This window comes from Eubalaena glacialis, chromosome 10 (assembly GCF_028564815.1).
Source record: "Eubalaena glacialis isolate mEubGla1 chromosome 10, mEubGla1.1.hap2.+ XY, whole genome shotgun sequence".
In the NCBI taxonomy this organism is placed as follows: Eukaryota; Metazoa; Chordata; class Mammalia; order Artiodactyla; family Balaenidae; genus Eubalaena; species Eubalaena glacialis.
Window position 1 is genome coordinate 117596469 of NC_083725.1, and position 22811 is coordinate 117619279.

A 22811-nucleotide genomic window follows, 5' to 3' on the forward strand; every position below is an offset into this window, starting at 1 on the left:
AGAACAGGTGTCGCGGGGCCGCCCCCTGCGGGACCCTGCCGGGGTGGCTGCGGTCGCGGGAAAGCGCGCGCACCTGGCTCGGGGCCCCTGGCTTCCAGCCCAGAAACTGCCTCACCGTGTGCTCTCGGGCAACCCCCTTCGCACGCCCCGCCCCCGTGCCTCAGTTTCCCCAACGGTCAAGCCCGGTCCCGGCAGCTCTACAGGTAACACACCTGCTTCCGGGACTTGATCGGCCCCCGAGCCCCGCGGGGTGCAAACCCGACGCCCGACCCCGCGCCCCCGCGGAGCCCCGGCGGCCGGCCCCAGGGGGTCGGGGGCCCGGGCAGAGCCGCGGGGACCTCGCGCGGCGGCCGCCTCGCCGCGGGCCGGCTGCGGGGGGCGCCCGCTGGAGGGCGCGGCCGGCGCGTGGGGCGCGGGAGGGCGGCGGCGGCGGCGGCGGCGGCGGCGGCGGCGGGGGGCGGAGACGCGGCGCGGCTTCCGCTCCCGCGCCTCCTGCCTCCTCCCCCGTCGTCCTGGTCCGCGGCGCCCGAGGGGGGAGGCGGCAGGCGCCCGGAGCCGCGCGAGGAGCCGCGCGAGGAGCCCCGGCCGCCGCGCCATGGAGCCCGAGTGAGCGCGGCGCGGGCCCGTCCGGCTCCGGACAACATGGAGGCGGCGCCGCCCCGGCCTCCGCCGCCGCCGCTGCTGCTGCTGCTCGCGCTCTGCTGCAGCCTGGCCCCCGCCGCGGGTAGGTGGGCGCGGGCCGGAGGGACAATGGCCCGGGCGCCCGGGCGGCTCGGCCGCCCCGCGGCCAAGTGCGCGGCGCCGCCTCGGAAGCGACTTTGGAAGTTGGGGGCGAGTTGGGGCGCGCGCCGCGGGTCCTCGCCGCGCCCCCGCCGCGCCCGCCGCCCGGGGGCTGCGCGCGGTCCCTTTGTCTCGCCCGCCCGAGCCCCTCCCTGGGAAGCCGGGTCCCGTCCCGCGTCCCGGGCCGGCGAGGAGGGCGCGCGGGCGGCGTCGACCCCGCCAGGTGCGGCGCGGGCGGGTCCTCACCTGCCCGGCCCCCGGGGCGCGCTCGGAAGTGCGCCCGCCCGAAGCCCGCCGGCCGAGGCCGTGCTGGGACCGGGGGGACCCCGGCCCGCGGGCAGACACGGTGCGGGGACTTTCGGCCCGGAGGCAGGCCTTGCCGCCCAGTGTCGGGAACTCCTTCCCGACCCTGTTTCCGATGGCCGCGCGGCCGGCCTGCGAGCTCCGGGAACTGATTTAAATTGCAGAGAAAGTTCTGAACCGGGCGCCGGGCGGCCTGGCCTGTGGCACTACCCCTTTCATCTGCGTTGCTGTCGGTTTCCAAACGGACTGACACCTGCCAGGTGCCCGGACGACCCGTCTGGCCGCTGGGGCCCCAAACAGTGACACCCGGCCGGTGTCCACCCCGGGGGCCGGCTGCGTGGGGCCGCCTCGGGGTGACGTGGTCCCAGCGCGCGGCGTGGGGCCTCAGCTGAACACCCACCCTTTGGGAGATCGGGGACTGGAGACCTTTCTCTCCAACTTTTGGTGTGTCCCAAGGGGTGGAGTTGAGGTCAGGAGGACTCAGGAAACGAAGCGCCTTGTGAAAAGCTACACATGTTCTTTTAATTTGGAGATTGCCATGTGGTTTTTGAAGCAAGCGTCTCGCTACCTAAATCATTCTCTTCCGACGTGAGTGTTTTGTTTTTCTGGAGTGTGGCTGGCCAAGTGGACACGGCACTGCGAGTCCTGTGCTCTCCAGGCTGCTGTTCTGCTGGTGGCAGTCGCGGGTGGGTGGGGGGCGGCTCGGGTCCCTTTGTCTGGGCCTCTTTAAGACAAACAGCTGTCTCCCTGAATATTTCCAGTGTGGACACTGCAGGGAGGTGTCCTGGCCTGGCTCTGTGGTCACATTCCCAGCGCTGCGGCCCCTCCATTGAGGTTTGGGGGGCGGAGAGGGGGTAGTTTCCTCAAGTCCTCTTGCCTCCCAGCCCAAGCCCGGAGACTCTTGGCGGTTTCACCCCAAATTTGCCTGTCTCAGGAGCGTGTTTACATTCTTGGCCCTGTCTGATACTAGCAAAACAAGGTGACGACAAAACAATGACAGTATCTGGGTAGTTCAGGCCCACGCTTCTCCTTCTCTTTCCGGAAATGCCTGGATCACGGAGGCAAAAGGGTTTTTTTTGGGAAGATGTTTGTTTTAAAGGTGGGGTTTCTCAGCCGGCTGCGTTGCTTTTCACTGTGTTGCAGTTTTGGATTTCCTGGACCTTTGGGGTGATGTTGCTGGACTCGAGTGCCTGTCCTGCGGTTCGAGCCCCCAAGGAGAAGGAATCACATCTGTGGAGTTCAGTTGTGTAGGAGGCAAAAATAGACTCGATTATTTTAACATTAGAAAGCATGTCAACGCGAGGTTTTTAGAGCACCGGCTAATGTGGTAATCTGGTCCTAAAATGGGACGAAAAGGAGGGATCTTTCTGCAGAACTCTTTTGACTGTTCTTGACATGTCATGTCCCTGATTTCTGTGTTAGATTTATGCCACAGTCCGGAGTGGAGCCAGTAAGTTGGTAGCTAATTATTTTTCCTGATTGCTTCCTGTTGCAATTTGAAGCGGTGAGCCCACGGAAATGCCTTTGTTCTAGTGGTCCCCGTGCTGGGAATGGCCTGCCCCAGCCCCACGGCCCAGGCCTCTCCCTTTTAGCCCCACAGAACTTGCTCCAGGACTGCCCCCTGGGTGGTTACTGCAGATGCTCACTGCCTGGCCCATGGAGAGGGCCCTGCAGGTGGGTATTGAGTTAACTAATTGCTGCGGAGAGTCCACTGAGAGTTCCCCTAAAGGACCCTCTGCTTCCCAAAGCAGGGCCCACGTGCCTTGAACCCTCGCGTTCAGTTCCAAGAATTTACCCAGTGCACCCACATGATCCAGCATTTGCTGTGGAGATCCCGTCGTATTTGGAACCCGTTTAATTTCAGCTGCACTGTGTCACCGCTCAGGCATTTAGCAGAATTTGCACACGGGATGGGGGTGTGTGCAGTTAGGTGAGGACTCAGCGTGGCTTCCTACCCTGCAGCTTGGGCTTGCCAGGGCTGAGGGCGGCGGCTTTGGGGTCAGACCACTTGGGTCTAGAGGCTCAGTACCTGTTTGACTTTGGACAACTTACTTAGCTTCTTTGTATTCTGTGTCCTCACCTGGTCCCCCCCACCCCCCAGCCAGCATGGTCCGGAACGTTAAATGCTGCCTGGGAAACCCTTAGCACCATTCCTGGCCCGGGTGAGGGACCGGTGGTGGCAGAGCTGCAGTGCCTGTTGTGTAATGGGGTCCTTGATCTTTCTGCCTGGAAGGTCTAGCAGCTATTATCACACAGTCCGGATTTTTCTTCTGTGTGGGACCTTGGACCTCTAGCCCGCTGTCTGACTTGTTTATCGCTGCAACACTGGGTGAGGGTTCTTGTGGTGGTTAACAGTGTGGGCAGAGCCTTGCTTGTGGGGGGAGCTTGGGCAGCTGACTCCACCTTTGTGTACCTTAGTTTTCTCTTCTGTAAAATGGGTATAACAATACTTCCTCCCAATAGTTCAGTGAGTTGACGCGTGCCTGTATCATGTCTTATTATTGTTGCTGCTACTCTTGGTGCCCTGGGGAGAGAATGGGACAGAATGGCAGAGGAGGCCTGGGCCTTTGCTGTCGGGGTGTCCGGTTGACAGGAAGGCAAACAGAAGCTGACTGTGCAGCTCTGGGGGAGGTGGGCTCAGTCCCAGAGCCCTGTCCTCAAGAACCGGCGGGTCTCTGCTGAAAGAGGCCAGATCGCGCTGCAGAGTCTGGATATGGTCCAGAAAGCGATGGAAGCTTCCGGAGACTTTAGTTGGAGGAGGGGGATAGGAGACGCAGGGGAAAGGTGTTGAATTGATCTTTTTTAAATTGAGGTGAAAATCACGTAACATGAAATTAACCATTTTAAAGTGTACCGTTCAGTGGCATTTGGTACATTCACAAAGCTATGCAGGTACCCCTTCTATCAAGATACAGAACATTTCCATCACCCCAGAATAAAAGCCTGTACCCATTAAACCATAACTTCAACAACTTCCCATCCGCCGACCCCACGAACTGGGGTCTCCATGGAATCGCGTGTTCCAGACACTTCGTATACAGGGAATCATAGGCTGTGCTGCCTTTTGCATCTGGCTTCTTATTTAGCGGGATGCTTTCGAGGTGCGTCCACGCTGTAGCACGCGTCAGCGCTCCGCTCCTTTCACGGCTGAACAGCCTTCCGTCATGTGGAGAGAGCACGTTTGCTCATCCGTCCACCTGCTGATGGGTTGACCTTGCTTGAGTACTTCTCCCAGTGGGCACGGGCTGGGAGCCGGTTGTCCTTGAGGGGTTTGGACAGCGGAGGCTTTTAAAGCTGGGCCGGGGACATGAGCAAATTAGCTTCAGAGCCGGGAGAGCCGGACCAGGGGACAAGCTAAGGGCCCAGGGCTGGCCTCTGGCAGGGGAGGGGCGCTGGGAGGTGGACTTAGTGCCATGTTCATTATTACAGAAGCCCTGGGAGGAACTGGACATCTGTGGTTTAGGAGGCCTCTGTGATGGTCACTTACCACGCTCTCAGAATGGGGAGGCTCTGACGGGAGCAGGGGGCCGCGTGCAGCCCCTTCCCCTGTGGGCCTGGGACACATTTGTGCAGGAAGCAGTGACCTCTCTGCTCTGCGGGCGTCCTGGTGACAGTGTGGGTCCAAGCGCTGCTGACAGCTGCGGGCGGCAGAGGCACAAAGAGCCGGCCCCCTGGGCCCACCCGCCACTGCGGGCTGCTCTCTGCTTTCTCTTCAGCTCGGGAAGCGGTGGTCTGCTAGCTCTTGGCCTCAGTTTCCTCATCCACAAAATGGGGACGATGGCGTGTGCCTTGCAGGGTGCTGGCTGGGGTTCAGTGAGGAGGAAGCTGAGGCGGGCCATCGTGGGAAGGACGTGGTGGCAGGGGGAGTCGTGCCCTAGGCGGCCGTTTCCTTTTAAAAGAGTCCGAGGGTCAGAGCCCCAGACACTGTCTTCCAGTGGGGGGCTGGAAGGAGGGGAGAGGTGTTGTGGGCGTGTTGACCTCAGGCTCCAGCAGTGGTGGCAGCTGCCTGGGGCTGGAACCTCAGGGTCTGATCGTATCTGTGCCCAGGGTCACATGTCCGCTGTCCTCTGTCCCCCTGACTCAGGATCTCTCTTGCCCAGGACCCTGGGAAGTTGTCCTGGTGACGTCGCCTGTGAGCCCTTTTGCAGGGCTGGGAGATACTGTGCTTTCTGGGTATTTTCTTATTTGCTTTCTTGGTTGGTATTTGATTCAATGTAGATTTTTTCCGTGCTTTCAGTTTGCCTGCATGGAGTTTTTCTAGTGGTTAAACTGAAGCCCGGAGGTGCCTCATCTGCCACCCCCGGGCCCCACTGCCCTTTCTCTGCTGGGCCTGGGCCGTGTGGCTTCCCCGAAGGCCCAGCCGGCTCCACCCTTACCCCTCCGGGACCCTGCACGCTCAGGTCTGGAGTGTGGCCTCCTGAGGCTGTGGCAGCCCCCAGCTCTGCCATCGCGGCCTGCTTTTTTCCCACCCTTAAGTATACAATTTAAGAGCGGCATTAATTACAGTCACAATGTTGTGCGACCGTCACCACCATGTGTTTCCAAAAAAAGTTTTTATCACCCCAAACAGAAACCGTATCCATTAAGCAGTCACTCCCCATTTCTCACTCTACCCCCAGCCCCTGGTAACCTCTATTCTACTCTTCTGTGTCTGTGAATTTGCCTTTTCTAGGTATCTCATATTTGTGGAATCACATGATGTTTTTATCCTTTTGTGTGTGGCTTATTTTAATACTTTGTTTATCCATTCGCCTGTTGATGGACACTTGGGTTGTTTCCACCTTTGGCTATTGTGAATAATGCCACTGTGAACACGGGTGTGCAAGAATCCGTATGAGTCCCTGCTTTCACTTTCGGGGGATATACCCAGAAAAGTGAAATTGCTGGATCATATGGCCATTCTGTATTTAATTTTTGAGGAACATGAAACTGTCTTCCAGAGCAGCGGCACCGTTTTACATCCCCATCAGCAACACCCAAGGGTTCCAGTTTCTCCCCATCCTGGCCAGCCCTGGTTACGTTCCCTCCTTTTGGTCCTCGCCATCCTAGTAGGTGTGAAGTGGTACCACGCTGTGGTTTTGACTTGCAGTTTCCTCGTGGCTTACAATGTTGAGCATCTTCACACATGCTTGTTGGCCGCTTTCTTTTACAAACATGTATACCTTAAATGCAAGACCTACATGAATACATACAAACAGCTTAAACACTTAACTGCATGGTACCTCTTTCTGGGAAGACCAGTGTCCTGGTCAGAGATGACCACACCTTCAACACATAGTTTAGTGTGTTATTTTTGTTTTCAACGTGTACTCATATTTTTTACATAGATCCTATCATTCTGTAGCCTCTCTTTTTCACTTGCTAATGTATCACAAACATTTTCTGTATCTTTAGTTTTAGATTTTCATTCCTTTTTAAAAACTAAGTAGTATTTTGTAGTACGGGCACACCGTATTTCATGGCTTTTACCCGGTTGCGGAGCACTTAAGTTTTTCCAGGCTTTATTGCTATTACAGGGCACGACACAGTGAATAACATTGCATATGCACCTGTGCATGTGCGTACGCAAGCATTTTTGTAGGATACCTTCCTTGTCAAAGAGTATGTCCATTTATACAATATTTTTTTAAATGCGTTAAGATCATGTGTTCTTTTATTTATTTACTTGTTTGTTTTTTGGCTGCATTGGGTCTTCGTTGCTGCATGTGGGCTTTCTCTAGTTGCGGCGAGCGGGGCCTACTCTTCGTTGTGGTGTGTGGGCTTCTCATTGCGGTGGCTTCTCTTGTTGCGGAGCACGGGCTCTAGGCGCGTGGGCTTCAGTAGTTGTGGCACGCGGGCTCAGTAGTTGTGGCTCACGGGCTCTAGAGCGCAGGCTGTGTAGTTGTGGCGCATGGGCTTAGTTGCTCCGCGGCATGTGGGATCTTCCTGGACCAGGGCTCAAACCCGTGTCCCCTGCGTTGGCAGGCGGATTCTTAACCACTGCGCCACCAGGGAAGTCCCATTTATACAATTTTAAAGATATTGACAAATTCCTCCAAAAAGGCTGCACCAATTTATACCCTACCAGGCATCTCTGAGGGTACATGCTTTTCCTTCTCCTTTCGGTGCCGGGAATCACCAGATTCTGTTTTAAAAATCAATTTGGTTAAAAATTATAACACATTTTGGGTGCACTTCCCTTCATTACTGGCTTATGTGCAAATTGCCTACTCTTATCCTTGGCCCATTTTCCTGTTGAGTTGCTTACCTTTTTCTTATTGATTTGTAGGAACTTTTTATTTGGTGTGGACGTTAATTCTTTATTATATTTGTTCCAGATTTTTCTTCTGATCTGTAGCTAGTCCTTCATCCTTGTTTTTGGTGGTTTATTATGGCGAAGACATTAGAAAGTTTCATGTAACAAAACTCAGTCTTTTCTCTTATGGGTTCTGGGTTCCATGCCTTGTTTCTCTACCCCGAGACTATAAATACATCTTCCTTTATTTTCTTCCAAGACTGTTATTATTTTGTTGTTTTATATTCAGACATTATTCTGGTTTTTGGTGGGGAGGGGGAATATGGTATGAGGTAGGGATCTGAACTGTCCCCCCAGTAAGTGGATAGGGAGTTGATGGCGTGGCCTATCCTATCCTCATTCATTTAAAATGCCACTCTTTCACTTGCAGTGTCCGCAGGTGCTTGGCTCCTTATTCTGGAAACTTCTGTCCTGCTCTCTTGACCTGTGGCTGTCTTTCTGTGCCAGCCTGCTGCTGTTTTAATTTCCATAGCATCATAGTATATTTTGAGATCGACTGTGCAATTACCCCTTCATTGCTCTTTTCAAAAAATTGTGTTGACTCTTCTTGTGCATTTATTCTTTTGGGATAAACTTCAGAGTCAGCCTATGAGGTTCTATCCTTTGATCTGGGGACAGTAAATGGTGACATTCAACAGGTGTCGGAGGGCTGGACTTTAGAAGTGGCCTCTGACCAAGCAGGCTGGTCTCTGGCTGTGGAAGGAAATCCACCTGTGGCCGCAACGGAGCCGGTCTTCGCATTCTTGGTTCCTCTTAGCACGTGGCGTGCTTCAGAGGCGGTGTGTACGCTGGATTGCCTGGGATTCTCCTGCTGCCTGGCTCACGGCAGCGTCTGCTCAGGAAACAGGCTCTAGTGCAACTAACCCCAGCGCTCGCCCGGAGGCAAATATAACTACCGCGTGAATGATTGCTCCCCTCCCCTCGTTCATTCCAGAACAAATTGTGAGCAACCTTAATTTCTTCCCTGGGCTGTACCCTCTATTAACCCAGATGGGGAGGCGGTACCCGCCTAGGTAGGTCCCCAAAACTCTCAGGAAATTGCTCAATGGGCATTAAAGGCCACCTGAGTGCGTGGCCCCGGCCCGGACACTTGAGCCCCGGGGGCCTGGGTGCTTTCCAGAGTTGCCGCGTGCGGACAACTGCCACCTGGGACTCCGCCCTGGAAGGAGCAGGCGTTGTCCACGATGGGAGCTGAGGGGATGTCCTCCCCGCAAGCTGGTTGCAGGTCAAGGTGTGTTCTCCAGCTGGCCTTTGTGGGGGAGGCCATTTCTCTGAACTTTCCCCGGAGTGAGCTTGGTTCCCCAAAGGAGACTGAATGCGGGGAACCGGGGTGCGACAGGAGCCCGTCTTGGCCCCGCTGGATTCCTCTTTACTCAGGCTGGAAGCGGGGAGCACTTTGATGACCGTCCTTCCTCTGCTGTCCAGGTTCAGGCCTGTCTCCGTTCCCTCCCGCACCCAGACCCCTGGGCTCTGAGGCTTCCCCCCGGGGCCTCCACAGTACCCCATGGAGGACTAGATTCCAGGTGGAGGATTACATCAGCTTCTAGTTGGTCTCTGCTTTCTAGAACCTTCCCCTTGCCCGTTTAGCTTTCACTCTGGCCAGATTAATTTTTCTAAAACTAGTTTCATCATATCCTTCCCTTTCTAAGAAAAACTACACTGGTTTCGTGGTGTCCAGAGTTGGAACTTTTTGGCCCAGTATTCCATGCTGCCACTGAGGATGTGCCTCTGCTCTCCGGGGTGAGCACTTTTCCAGGCAGATCCATCTCCTCGGAGTCCAGAACCTTTCATGGTCCACCCAGCCTGAGGGCCTGGGGGAGAGATTATCTTCATCTTCGCCCTTCTGCCTCTGGCCTGGTGTCTGGTGTGCAGTGGACGCTCAGCGTAGCTGCCCTGAGGATTCCCGAGGACTTGTCTGTCCAGGGAGCGGATCTTTCCCATCCTTACTTCCTCTGGCCCCTAAATCTACAGCGTTGCGAGCTCCCCATCCCAAACTCCAGCCTGGCTTTGTTTCCCAGATTGTGAAACAGCTGTCCTGCTACATGACAAAAGGCTTCTGGGGCCAAGTGTGGGACCCCCCCCCCTCCCCCCTCTAGAGCCCATATTTCCGAGGTCTGGATTCTAAGATGGCCTGCAACAAATAAAGCTGGCCTTTATTTTACTTCGGGAAACCCAGTGCATCCTAAACGCACCAGACCGCGATGTCCTGGGTCCACGTAATACCTCCTCACCTTCCACAGCCCGGACTGAGATGTCACAGTGGGGCCTGGCGCCTGCATCCTTCACCCGTCATTTTTATCATCTTTCAAAAAACTGTAGAACGTTTTCAGTCATGCAAAAAAAGTAGAAATAGTGGTACAAGAATTTTTATGCTAAAAAAGAAGGTTTCTGTGCTTTTGAGTTACAACTACAGAGTAGGTAGCTGAGTGAGGATATTGTTAATGAGCTTTCAGGAGTTTAAGCATTAAGAGGGCATTACCCTGGGACTTCCCTGGCGGTCCAGTGGTTAAGACTCTATGCTTCCACTGCAGGGGGCACGGTTTCGATCCCTGGTCGGGGAACTAAGATCCTGCAAGCCGCGCAGCGCATCCAAAAAAAAAATTTTTTTTACGAGAACATTGCCCCTTCAGGGTCGCGCCCTTGAGCATCTGAAGCTTGTTCCAGTCGCGTTGTCACTGCCCGGGTCTCTGCATGAGTTTGCTTAGCCCTGGTTGACTCCCGGGGCCCGTGCTGTATCGTGGGAGAGCGGCTCCCGAGCCCGGCCGCCGTGGGCCTCCCGCTGCTGCCCTCTCTTTCAAGAGGCTCATTACACCGGTCGTGGCCGCCGCAGCCTGGGTCCTTGCCTGGCTCCCTGCTGCAGCTCTTAGGCTGCCCAGAACCCACGAACTGCTGACCGCTTGCTCCGGGTGCCGCCGGGGGGTGGTCTGTGCTGGCAGAGTTCTCTGCAAGTGGAGTGTCAGCTCACAGATGCTGGCTGTCTAGCTCTGCCGGGGCGGGGCTGGGGGGCGGTCCAGGGGACCCGTGCGTGCGCCCCTGCCCGGAGAGCATGGTCCTGGTCACCATGGTGCAGGCGGTGATCTGCCCTCGAGGCAGCCCGCCCCGCACCTCCTTTCAGAAGGCACTTGAGCAGTGAACGGTTCAAGATGTACAGAGGATTGCTCAGAGCCAAAGAGCAGTTCCCATCCTTTTGGCTACCAGGTCTAGCTTTTTAAAAATTTCCCGTTTACTTTGAAAGAGTTTATCCTTCCAAGGAAAGTACATTTGTTAAGTAGTAACCTTTTCTGCTTATTGATCCCAGACACTCACGATCGCCAAGCCGGGCTGCTGGGGCTTGCAGGGTTTCCATCAACCTCTCACCGGGGAGTTTCCTTTGGCTTTTCAGCTGTGAAAGTGCCTCTTGGGGCCAGCACACCACGTGGCCCCTTGGGCTGTGGACCCGGGCTGGGAATAACTGATTTGGAGGATGAAGTGGGATCTGCTCCAGGATCCAGGCAGGTCGGGCTGCAAGGTGGGCGCTGGGCTTCAGGCAGCCCCCTTGCTCTGCTCCACTCGTGAGGATCCAAGAAGATGCCCTCAGAGCACCTGCCAGGCCAGCCTTTCTCCCCCTGGGCTCCTGTGTCTTAACATCACCGGCCTTTCTGGAGCTTCTTGTCTAGGTACCCAGTGCCCCGCCCTGCCAGGATGGAAGGTGGCTGAAGGTGGGACCCTACCCCACACACCGCCCCCCAGCCCTGGATGCCTAGAGGGTCGTGTTAGGGACTTTAGACCTGTGAGGGGAGAGTTTTCCAGAAAATCTGGGGGTTTAATCGCTAGTCTGATCTTACTGCAGTAAGGTTTAAGGTCTCTGGATGGCTGGGATCTCAGGGGATGTTGTGATTTCAGTGGGGAACTGGAGAGGGTTAGGGTTTTTCCGGACTTCCCTAGCTGGTGTCAGCAGAGCAGGGCGGTGACGCAGATGGGGGTGCCCAGTTAGGAACGCGTTCTGATCTGTGAGTGGTGAGGGACACCAAGGGACACATTTGGTTCAAGTGTCCCCTGCCCGCTCTTTGTAGATGTGAAGAGGACAGGTGGGCCTCGTGCCGCTCCTGCCTGCCCGTAGTACCTAAGGCCAGCTTGGTCCCTAGTGGACACTCGGGAATGTCACCCCACCGTGGCACATGTGGCGTGATGTGTTGTCCCCTCCAGCAGCCGTGTCCAGTGCTGGCCTCCGAGCAGACCCGCTGTCTCAGGCACCCCTGGACAGAGGACACACTGAGCTCCCAGCCTCCTTCCCTGTCGTCCCCCCCCCCACCGCCTCGGTTTGCTGTGAACAGCTGAGGGAGCTGCTGGAGGAATCCCAGCCGCGAGCCCGGGGGCCCTGGGGGCTGCCCGCCCAGCCTCCCCGGCCTGGAATCCCAGGGCACAGCAGGCCCCTCCCACCTGTTCTGGCTCGGCTCACATTCCTGGCTCCACTCCCAGCTCTGCAGCCTCGGACAAGTGAGCTACCCCTCTGGCCTCAGTTTCCCCACCTGTTGGGGTGTGTGTGGGGGTAATCGTAGTGCCGCCACTTAGACACACCTGAGGATGCAAAGAGGTGAGGCTGTAAAGTGCTTAGCATGGGGCCAGCTCCCGTGCGCCCTCAGTAGTTATTAGCTATTAGGGTTACTATGGCAATCATAATTGTTATTCTCTGGGGCGAGGGCCCTCAGGGGATTCTGGAATCAGGTTCAACTCCAGCTGGAAGGTGGCTTGGTGGGAGCCGTCTCAGCTCGGACCACTCAGTCCATCTCTTTTGAGAAGGTGAGTGTTGAGTTGCGTTAATTGCCCCAAGTGGCCTGATGGCTCCAGTGCTGGACTTGCTTCCTTGCCGAGGTCAATCCAGCATGCATTTTGTAGCTGGAAGCCCGGTGAGGTGGGTGCCGGGAACCCTGGGGCTGGGAGCGCAGGTACAGATATCTGAGGGCAGTGTCTCTCCTGGAACCTGTGCTCTGTTGGAGGCATGGCCAGGAGGGTGTGGCCAGGAGGGTGTGGCCAGGAGCTCAACCCCTGCCTCTCCCTCCTCAGAGGATGTTGTTGGAGACCCTGCTTCCTTCTTCCCTGAGCCAGCCTGGCCGACCCCCAGGGTCTCCTCTCTCATCGGCTGACCAGCATCCCTCCTCCCAGCCCCCCAGCATCGCTGGCCTGCCCGCCCCCCCTTCCTACCCCGTCACCTTCCCCGCTGAAGGGCGGACGAGGCAGCCCAGGTGCTGGCTCTTCACCCTCAAACTGAGGTCCCTGCTCCTTGTGGCTTCCCTCTCTGGGACGTGGACGGGCAGTGCCCTTTGCCTGCAGGGTGGAGCCCCTGCTCCTGTGCAGCCCTGAGCTCCCTGCCCTCCCTCCGTACCTGCCCTCTCCACCTGCTCAGGTGGGACCGGCCTCCTCCTTGACCCGGGAGGCTCCCGGCTCTCCTGACCCTGTTGTTGCCTCTAGCCCAGGAGTAATTTAAGCCTCTGGCAGATGTGCCCGGCACAGAACCAGGCCCCTGGGAGCCGGATGAGCACAGGCAGGCAGGGGCTCCATCCTCATGGCTGACCCAGGCCAGCGGTGACTGTACCGGTGAGGGCTGTGAAGGGCCTTCCTTTCCGTGCCTGCTCCCCGGAGGTGCCGTCTGGACCCTGTCTTCCTCTGGATCGGTCTCTCTCCCTTGCGAGAAAGCACGGTGGCCTCTCTCCCCGAAAGGTTTACCTTCTGGAGGGCTATTGCTCCACTCCTTCGACCAGCTCTTGAGGCAGGGAGGTCAGCCTCATCTCCGTGGTCACTGATGAGGCTGAGGGGGAACATGAGTTTGTGGAGTGACCCAGTGATGGGACGCGCCCCCTTCCTCCACCCCCAGACTCAAGGCTTCATCATGCAAGAGACACGTAGCTCCACGCTTAGAACCCCTGAGGCCCCCCCAGAGCCCATGTGGTCCTGGTGAGGAGGGTCCCCGGGGCGGGGGGGTGGGGAGCGTGGACTTGGGCTCTTGGGTTGTTGTGTGGCTACGGATGGGTGCACAGGAACGATGATCTTCCCTGCCCACCCTGGCAGGTGGGAACCCGGGGTGGGAGCCCCAGAGGTGAGCACGAGGTGCTTTGACCCCCCAGCCTGTTCGGGCTCCGCCTCCGGAGCAGTGTCCTGCTTTCTGGGCCCTGCTCTCTCTGCCTGAGAAGGAACGGCAAGGAGCATCAGGCTGCAGCACGTGTCTCTGCTGCCCGAGGACAGAGGGCTTGTCCTGGAACGCACGAGGGGACCCAGAGAGAGGCTGAGGGGCCGCCATCCTCCCGGGACGGTCACGGCAGTGCCTCAGGGGGTGGTCTCCCCCTGTCTGGATGCTGCCCCGGTGTCCAGCCCTTTTGCAGACAGTTCTGGGGTCATTCGATTGCCCCATTAGGTAAAATGAATGGATTTCAAGTGTGGAAAGAACCTGAGCGCTTTGATCTCTCATCGTTGATTGGCTGAGTGTGACTTTGGTCACCTTGTGCCTCACTCTCCTGGTCCATAAAATGGGGTGATGGCAGCCCCACCTCCTATGGGGACCACGTCACATCAGGTATGACTGAATCACGTGCTGTGATTCAGAAAGGGTGGTCAGATGTGGGGAAGTGAGAGGCATCCAGGCACAGTGACTGAGAGAGGGGCTGCGGGAGGGGAGGAGGGGGCTTCTCCAGGTTTTCTCTTTGGTGAAACCTGCTCCGTCTTTACCTACCTGTCTGCAGGGTCCCCAGCATGCTGGATGCGCTCAGCTGGGGCCCCACAAAACCCTAATCGTGGGCTTCTCCACGTTCTTATGAACCTCCAGACCTGATGCTCAGCTTGGTTCCAAAAATAATCAGTGCTGATCCTCGGCGCTGAACTTTATAGGCAGCCCGCAAACTCACATAAATATTTGGAATTGAAAACTGCCAGCTCCTCAGAGAATGTCAGCGTCCTGAGAGGCTTCAGCAGGGACCGGGGGCAAGAGGTTTGAGTTTTCTTTTATCTGATGGTTTTCGTCTGTCCCCTTCTCTCTGTGGGACTAGGTATCCTGAGCCCGAGGTCCTGTTGGCTCCTGGGGCAGTCTCTGGGTCTTGGCACCCAGATGGCTGCTTTTTTCCTGGAACAGAAGATCATTGGAAAACAGAGCCTCCCAATTTTGCCCCAAAAAAAGGAGATTTTGTAGAATGATGGTCAACTTGGCACGTCTTTATTATCATTATTTTTTTGCTACACTTAAAAGTTGGTACAAAGGTATGTTTGTTTCTGAAGCGTGTTTCCTTTCCCAGATGTTCTTTTCTGCTGATTCCAAAATGCATTCTGAGCTCACCTCTCCAGTTTCCTCTCTGCGGGGCAGAACAATGAGGTCTCTGTAACCACATGGGGAACACGCCGCCTTCCTTGCCAGTGGGCATGGGGGGAGGTGGGACGATCCCACCTTCCCCCACCTCGGTGGAAATGACCAGTCCGTGCCAGCCTGGTGAGAGGCCCTGGCTGACTGCCGGGGGGCCTGGCTGTCTGCTTGCCTGTGGGGGGGGATTTGAGGGTTGGGACTTAGAGGCACTGCAGCCTGCACCTTTGTCCCCAGTCCTTGAGTTAACTGTGTGGCCTTGCGCTAAATTCTTGTGTCTGCATTGCGTTTGTGGACCCTGGGACTTGGTATTGTCTCTCTTACCAGGAGTTGATCTGGCCCCTTTCCTCTTCTTTTTGTCTTTCTTGTATCAAATACCAGTCCTGTGCCAAGGGCAGGTCTCCAGGACACAGTGCAGATGCAGGGTTGGCTGGAGAGCCAGGTAGAACCAGGTGGGCATCACCAGAGCCCAGGGGGCTTCAGGCCCTCCTCCGCTGCTTGGCCTCTCGCTTCGTTACTTGAGACACAGGGGGTGTGTGCTCCTTGGGGGAGCTGTGAACCACACAGAGGCACGCGCGCGGACACACACACACACACACACGTGTGCGCACACACAGTACCCTTAGAAGTGCCTTCTTGGTTGATTCCCAAGGACAGCTAAGTGACCCTGAAAGCTTGCACTTAGGGCGGTTCTGATACTGGTCTCCATTAAGAACGATCTCTATGGGATCACTTTATTTGAGGCCTGCATTTAACGAAAATCTTTATTTTTTGGTCAATACATCCTGCCTTAGAACACCCGAGATAAAAATCTCTAGACTTGATAGATAAAAATAGCTCACATTTATTGAAAACTTAAAGTGTACCAGGCAGGCTGTGAGATGTTCATCGATTGACTCATTGAATCCTTCCGGCCTCTCTGGGGGCGGGGTGCCATCAGACCCCATCACACAGATGAGGAAGCTGAGGCTAGGAGAGCCTGAGGAACTCTCAGGGTCGTACAGGGACTGCAGTTGGCAGACTGAGACTCCAGTGCCTACCTCTTAATTGCTATTTGAATTGGCTGACGAGCCACAGTGCATTTAAATAAGCGTGATGCTGAGCCCTCGGTCCAGACGAGGAAACAGGCCTGGAGGGGGCAGTGCCGTGAGAACCCCTCTCCGGGGTGGCCCGCCTCCTGTACAAACCTGGGGTGCCACCTGGGACCTGTTTAGGTTGGGGCCTTGGGCCTTCGGCTGAAAGCCACTGACTTGGCTTCTGCCAGAATGGACGGGCGTGTCATCCTCCAGGGCCCGAGTCAGTCCCCATCCCAAGACCTGTCTCTCCATCTTTGCCGTGGCCTTGGGCCGCTTCCGGGAGCCTGGCAGGCCAGGAGCCATGGAACCGAAATGGTATGTAATCAGAATGCTATATTTTGTCGAAAATAAGAATGTTAGGAATGGGCTGGTTTCTGGCAAGTCAAACTGGGACTCTGAAATACATATTTTTCCTGCTCTGCCCTGAACCTTCTAATTAGTGAGAACGCACATGGGCAGACATAAATCAAATGTCATATTCCCTAAAAACTTGTCCTAGGTATCCCTGAGTGGGTAACATCCCACTGTTGCTGAATTAGGGCTTGCAGAGTGAGTGCATGTGTGGGTGTGTGTGTCGGGGCGTTTGTGGGTGCAGGGGAGGGAGGGAGGGACAGAGGTGCCTGCAGTGAGCCCTCACCACCTGTTTCCTTCCCTCTCAGGCCCCTGGGCCTCTGCTTCCGGCCCCCCAGCCCTATCAGCACCTGCACAGCCACTGCGGTGGAATATATATATTTGCCTAATTAAAACATAATTATGGGGGAAATGGCTTTCATGGAGAAGCACTTGCCCTTGCAGGAAAATCTCCGCTGTGCAGTGTTCCGTAGACCCCGGCTTCCACCACCGATGGGCTACAGTAATGGACTCGGTCTGGGGAAAGGCCCTCTGTCTCTGCTGACTGGCCCTGGCGTGGGACGTGTCCTCCCCTCACTGGTGTTTGGACTGGACTCCAGATGGTAGCTGTGAACCAGCTCTGGGTGGCCTGCGGGCGGGATGCGAGCCCTCGGCCTGGGGGTCCCGGTCAGTTGGGTCACCGGTTCTGTGCTGCGTTGGTCGTGGAGTGTGGACCGATGCCTTGGAGACTGTTGGGTCATCTGTATCCCGGGTGGTCTGTTGTAAACGATTTCCTCGTAACCAGATGGAGGAAGCCTCTCCATCAAGGCTGGCAGCCACTGGCCACAGCCGGAGGGGCTCCTCTTGGCAGCTGCATGTGTGGGGTGAGTGAGGCCCCCCTCCCCAGGGAGCCCCGGATCTCGGTGGCCATCAGCCTCCTTGTCCGTGAAAGGCAGGGGAGGCGGCTGGGGTGGTGGAAAGTGAGGGTGCGGAGCTGAGATCACCAACATCCTAGGACCCCAGGTTTTGCAAAACGTATCCCCTGGGCCAAGACTAGAAACTATTTGTGATCAGATACATCTGGGGAATCCTGGGGCTTAGGACGTGAACTAGGTTTCTCACTGCGGGACTTCTCAGAGCCTTTAGACTGGTAATCACGTGCCCCTGTGTCCCCCTCTGCCTAGGCAGCCTTGACAGGTTGGGGAGAGAGGGCGGTGACTGTCCTACGAGCCGGGCTGTGCCCAGGGTGACACACGACGTCCGCGGCACTGCTCTTTACTGCCACCCTCGCTTTGGGGTGGCTTCTTCAAGCTGTCACCTCTGGATGGTGGTCCTCTCTCTCTCCGCTGACCGTGTGGGATGACCCAGCGTCCTGTTTGAGTCTTAAGGTCAGAGTAAGCTCCCGGCCGTTCTCATCAAGGGATTTGGTGAGATTTGTCGACATTTGTGTTCCTGGAGGTACTTGTTGGTTGCTTTGGGGCTTTGTCCCCTCACACAGATTTAGTCTAGAGTCCATAGGGTTTTGGGGCAGGGGAGGTGGTGGAGGGAAAAGCCCAGCGCTTTTGGATCGGGGCTCCACCCCCGCCCCTGCCAGTTGAGTGCTGCGTGGCCTTGCTATGTGACCTTGGTGACCGCTGTGCTTTGGATACCTTATCTGCTAAAAAAGGTAGATAAGCTAGCTCCTCCCTCAGCAGGGGGTCATGAGGGTAGTTGGGCAAAGGTAGAAAGTGGGGAGCACACAGCAGGCGTTTCTTCCTCTGCCCGGCCCCCTTGGGTCTGTGGTCCCCTGTGGCTGTTGGGCTGGGGGCTGGGCACTGGTGGTTACCACTTGCAAGGTGGGGGGCTCGATGACAATCTGATGTCATCCCTGGGGGTGACCCTGGGCTGGGGGTGACCCTTTGCTGGGTGGGAATTAGGGCCACACGGTCATTCCTGGAAGGGGCCAGGTCAGCTGGGTCAGGGTCGGGACCCTCAGAGTAGCCCTTGGGGGCGGTTGGCTGCCCTGACTGACACCCAGGGGTCCCTCTGCAGGCACTGGGCCTGGGTCAGGTTCTGGCCCTTTGTTTGTCCCCCAGGTCTTCCAGTACCTACCAAGCCCAGGCTCTTCCCAGAACAGAGGTTCAGTCCTGTCCTCAGCATGGCCAGTGTGCCCTCCTGCCTGCCCTAGGGCCTGAGTGGCCCCGTGTCAGGGCCATAGCCCCCCATGCAGGGGACAGCCCCCCAGCCCATCTCCCTGTCTCATGAAGACCGGGAGGCCCGCGTCCTAAGTTTCTTTGTGCTCTAAGGTGTCTGAAACAAACTACCTCATTTTCTTTTTATCTTTTGCAGCTGATTTCTTCTTTCCTGCTCCACCCCCCCCAAACCTGCCCCCCGACCGTTTCCTGTTCGCCTGCTTCCCTGACCTTTGAAATGTGGTCCCTGCTTCCCTGACCTTTGAAATGTGGACTCTGCTCGGGAAGCTTGCCGGGGGCCTCAGGGTTAATTACCACCTTCCTATAGGCCTCACGCATGCGTGTGTGTGTGTGTGTGTGTGTGTGTGTGTGTATGTATGTACGTATGTATGTATTAGAGAGACTGGGATGGGGGCTGGGGAACATCAGAAACGGGGGTGACCGAGCTGGAAGGGAGAGGATGCTCTCCAAGCTGAGTTGGGAGCCTGGGCCTGGCTGAGGGTCGGGGCGGTGGGGGGGAACGTGTGGACGGAGTGGGGGAGGCAGGTGGGGAGGCACTGGGAGCCGGGCAAGTGTGGGGTGAGTGCGGGGAGCAGGGTGTGACCACATGGCTGGGCTGGGACGGGGGTGGGGGGTGGCCTTTGTCCCGCACCCAGCCATGTGCACAGACCTTCGGAAAGCAGGTTGGTGAATATCCACAGCTCACCTGTCAGCCCGGGTCGAGCGTAGGACTTCCAGTGTTCCGGAAGTTTCCTCGAGCTCCTTCCCAGCCATCACCCGTGTGCCCGGCCCCGGGAGCCGCGTTCTAGTTGTGTCTGTTCCGAACGCCCCCACCCCTGTGGTCGTGATAAAAGCTCTTTATAACCCGAGCAGCCTTGGTTTGGGAAAAGGCAGGCTGTCCTTCAGAATGGCTTACAGTTGTCTGCCGACCGTGGCGACATCTGCTACAGATTTGAAGTGAAATCTGGCGTTTCTTCATTATTCGTATGCGAATGGCAGCAACTCAATCAATCAGTCGATCATCGTCAAGACAGCGCCTGGAGGCTTCCCAGGTGGCGCAGTGGTTAAGGCTCCGCGCTCCCAGGGCAGGGGGCCTGGGTTCCATCCCTGGTCAGGGAACTAGATCCCACACGCATGCTGCAACTAAAGAGCCCACGTGCTGCAACGAAGATCCCGCACGCGAAAGATCCCACGTGCCACGACTAAGACCCGGTGCAGCTGAATGAATGAATGAATGAATGAATGAATAAATTAAAAAAAAAAGAGTGCCTGGAATGGGAAGGGTGGACCACCGCCCCTTTGGCAGCCAGCCCTGTTCTGCATGGGACCGTGTGGGTGACACCCCCATCCCTGCCCTGGGGAGTGGGGTGTGGCCCGCCTGGTGAGGGTACACACAACACCCTCGGGGAAGCGGGGTGGGCTGGGAGGGCTCACGGAGGACCCAGGCTTTCATCAGGGCCAGGCGTAGCCACCAGGGAGGGTTTGGTGGGAGTGGTGAAAGGCATGGGGGTGGAGAGGGTGGGGGGCCTGAGGCTATGGTAGGGGGATGGAGAGAGGAATTTGGGGATATTCCCTGGTTCAGTGGGTTCTGAGATGGGTGGGTAGATGGGTGGATGGATGGATGGATGGATGGATGGTGAGGAGTCTTTGGGTGGGTGGTTGGGTGGGGGCTGTGAAAACTCAGCCGAGGTGGAAACTGGGGAGTAGAATCATTCCCGGCCATTCGGAGATGTTATCAAAGATTCATCACTCGGGCTCAGCCCTTTCAGGCCTACAAGTTTGAGTTTGCTGAGCTTTCCGTAAAAGGCAGAACATCTGTTCAGTTAAAGGAAACCCAAGATTTTATTATTGTTGTAAATGTCAAGTCTCTCCTTTAGAACATTTAGACAACTGCAGGATGGTGTCACCAAAAAGAGCCTATCTCAGTTGGGTCGAAGCCCGAGATCAAACACGGGGTTCTGTGGCCGGAATTGTGGTCGCTGTAGCTGCACGAGGGCTCCCGTGGCCGCTGCCCCCGCTGTGAGAGCAGCGCAGGTGGCGGGGGCCTCCCGGGAGCTGAGGGCAGGGACGGAAATGTGGGGCGGGGGGCCCTCGGCTTCGAGGAACTTCCCACAGAAAAGTGAGCTTGGATTTTTAGTATTGCATCTCCCTTAATTAGGAAAGTTCCATGAGACACTGAGGTGTGATTTTGCTGAGATGCTACTAATGGTACAGCAGTGGCTATTTCCAGCCATTTTAAGATCTCCGAGCCTCATTCTGGGCCAAGCCGCGTGTGGTTCCTTTATTGCACTTGGAGGGGAGGGACGGAGCTTTTCTGTTCTCGGAGCTGGGGAGGCTCGTTCGCTTGCACTTTGGGGGACCGCACAGGTTTCTCCTTGGTCCCCATCGTTTTAGCCAGATCAGTGCTTTTCGCCCGTTTCCTCTTAGAGGGGAAATAGAGCTTTCCTGCCTGGGGAGTGGGGGAGGCTTTGTCCCCATCCCAACCCAAGTGTCTTTGAAGTTTCATGTTTTATCATAAGATTCATGGGAATTTGGCAATCTCTCTCTGTTACAGTCATGCTAGTTTCATTTTTTTTTAATGCTTTGAATTTTATTTGAAGCACCTGGGGGTATATTGAAGAAATAATGCGCCAGATTGTATGCAAAAAAAAAAAATAACAAAATTTTACGGGGACACTAAAGAAGACCTGAATAAATGTTCATGGATAGGAAGACAATATCGTAGAAATGTCAGTTTTCCCCTCAATGATCTATAGATTCAGCACGATTCCCAGCAGTGCTCTTCCCTTCCCTTCCCAGTGCAGAAATGTTGGTGCCTGGCATTTGAGGATGTGAGGTCATGGTGGGGTGCCACGTAGAGGTGCCACTGATGACATGGGCTGGGGGAGGTTGGTGGCAGGGAGGCCAGCAGAGCCTATGGGAATGGTTGGGAGTTGGTGATATTGAGCAGGTAAGTAAATACATTGACCATCACAAAAGCCACATTTCCACTTTGGAGAGCGTACTGACAAACGTAGAAAGAGGGGAGACTAGAAAGTACCCCGAGGAAAGGTTTAACATTGCAAGGACAGCCATGAAGTCATGGATTTTTACCACGTGTACACACACACACACAAAGAAATAGAGAAATATTATGGGTGTGTGTGTAGGAATGTACGTATATACATATACAGTGGGTTTTCGTTATTCACAGTAGTTCTGGTGTATAAAGCCACTGCAAACACTGAATGAGAGAATTCTGAACCACTGGTCCTGGGGGAGATACAGGCTTGGGTTCCCCCCCAGAGCTTCTGGTCACATTTTCATCTGCCGATCGACATGCAACCTTGTTAGACCTGTGTTTCTGTTTAAAGACACCTGATTTAATAGGTATTGCTGGTTCATTCACACTGACCCATGACCAGAAATGCTGTAAGCTCATCTAACGCCCATTTCCTCTGTGCGTACACCACACTGCAGCCACCCCGCACACCAATAGTCCCTCAGCCCTGTGCCTGGGGCCGTTTTCAACAGTGAAATCACCCACAGAAAGCACAGAAATGCCAACAATGTGGCACTAACGACTGGAGAGGACGCTCGTTTACAGTGTGAGCTGAGACAGGAGGGCAGAGCTCGCCTGTGCCACCTTGGCTGGGAGCTGGTGCATCCGGAGACTCTGTTTTTCCGCCCCTCTGTGCATGTGCATGTCCAGGAATGATCGGAAAGCTCCTGGGCATCGATGGGGTTATAAATAAATCTGAGCCAGTGGGCGACTCTCCAGGCTGGCATCTGTGAATAAGGAGGAGAGACTGTGTGTATGTTTCCCAGCTCCGTCTGCCGAGAAGGCCCAGAAGCAGTGAGCACACCCAGCACCCAGGTCTTGGCTTCTAAGGATCACTCTCCACTCAAAGGAACGAGAGCTCCTCGAGAAAGGGCCGATTCTCCGGCGGGGGCAGGGAGAAATACACATGAGCCTGGAGCGTGTCACTGTCCCAGAAAGAAAGTAAAGAAATCCTCAAGCGATGGTGGGGACGTGTCAAGGGGACCCAAGAGCCGACGTAAAGGGACTCTTACTGTCCAAACGTAGGAAACACTTGAACATCAAAGTAAATGGGAATATTAGATCTTAACCCATTTCACGAAATAGGTATAGATGAGTCTACACTGGCTTCAATTAATGAATAAATAATACATAGTAGACATGCTTTAATGACCAGCCAACATGTAAAATAACAAATCCTGAATGAAGGCTGTAGCTGTAGTTCTGAGTCATTCTTTTTAGTAGCTTATAATATTCTACAGTATTACTAGACCATCAGTTTTTATTTATGTTATTATTTTGAATAGTGTTAAAATACACATAACTTTAAAATTTACCCTCTTAGCCATTTTAAAGTGTCCAGTTCGGTAGCATCAAGTACATTCATGTGTTGTACAACCATCGCCCCCATCCACCTCCCACCATAACTGAATAAACTAGTAAACCCAGGCTTTCACCACCACAGACAACAGTGTCATGAGCATCATTGTCTCTCTGTCCTGCCAGCTAAGCTCTG

The 22811-nt window shown here is 55.7% G+C and overlaps 1 protein-coding gene across 2 annotated transcripts in view; it reads left to right on the plus strand.

Moving 5' to 3' along the window:
• The first annotated feature begins 526 nt into the window (after positions 1–526).
• LRP5 (LDL receptor related protein 5) overlaps positions 527–22811 on the plus strand; it is a 109819-nt gene continuing 87534 nt past the window's right edge. For both annotated transcript variants that reach the window (XM_061202176.1, XM_061202177.1), the window contains exon 1: positions 527–724. In XM_061202176.1, coding sequence (XP_061058159.1) covers positions 643–724 — 82 coding nt within the window. In that variant the 5' untranslated portion in view covers positions 527–642. The remainder of the gene's footprint in view (positions 725–22811) is intronic.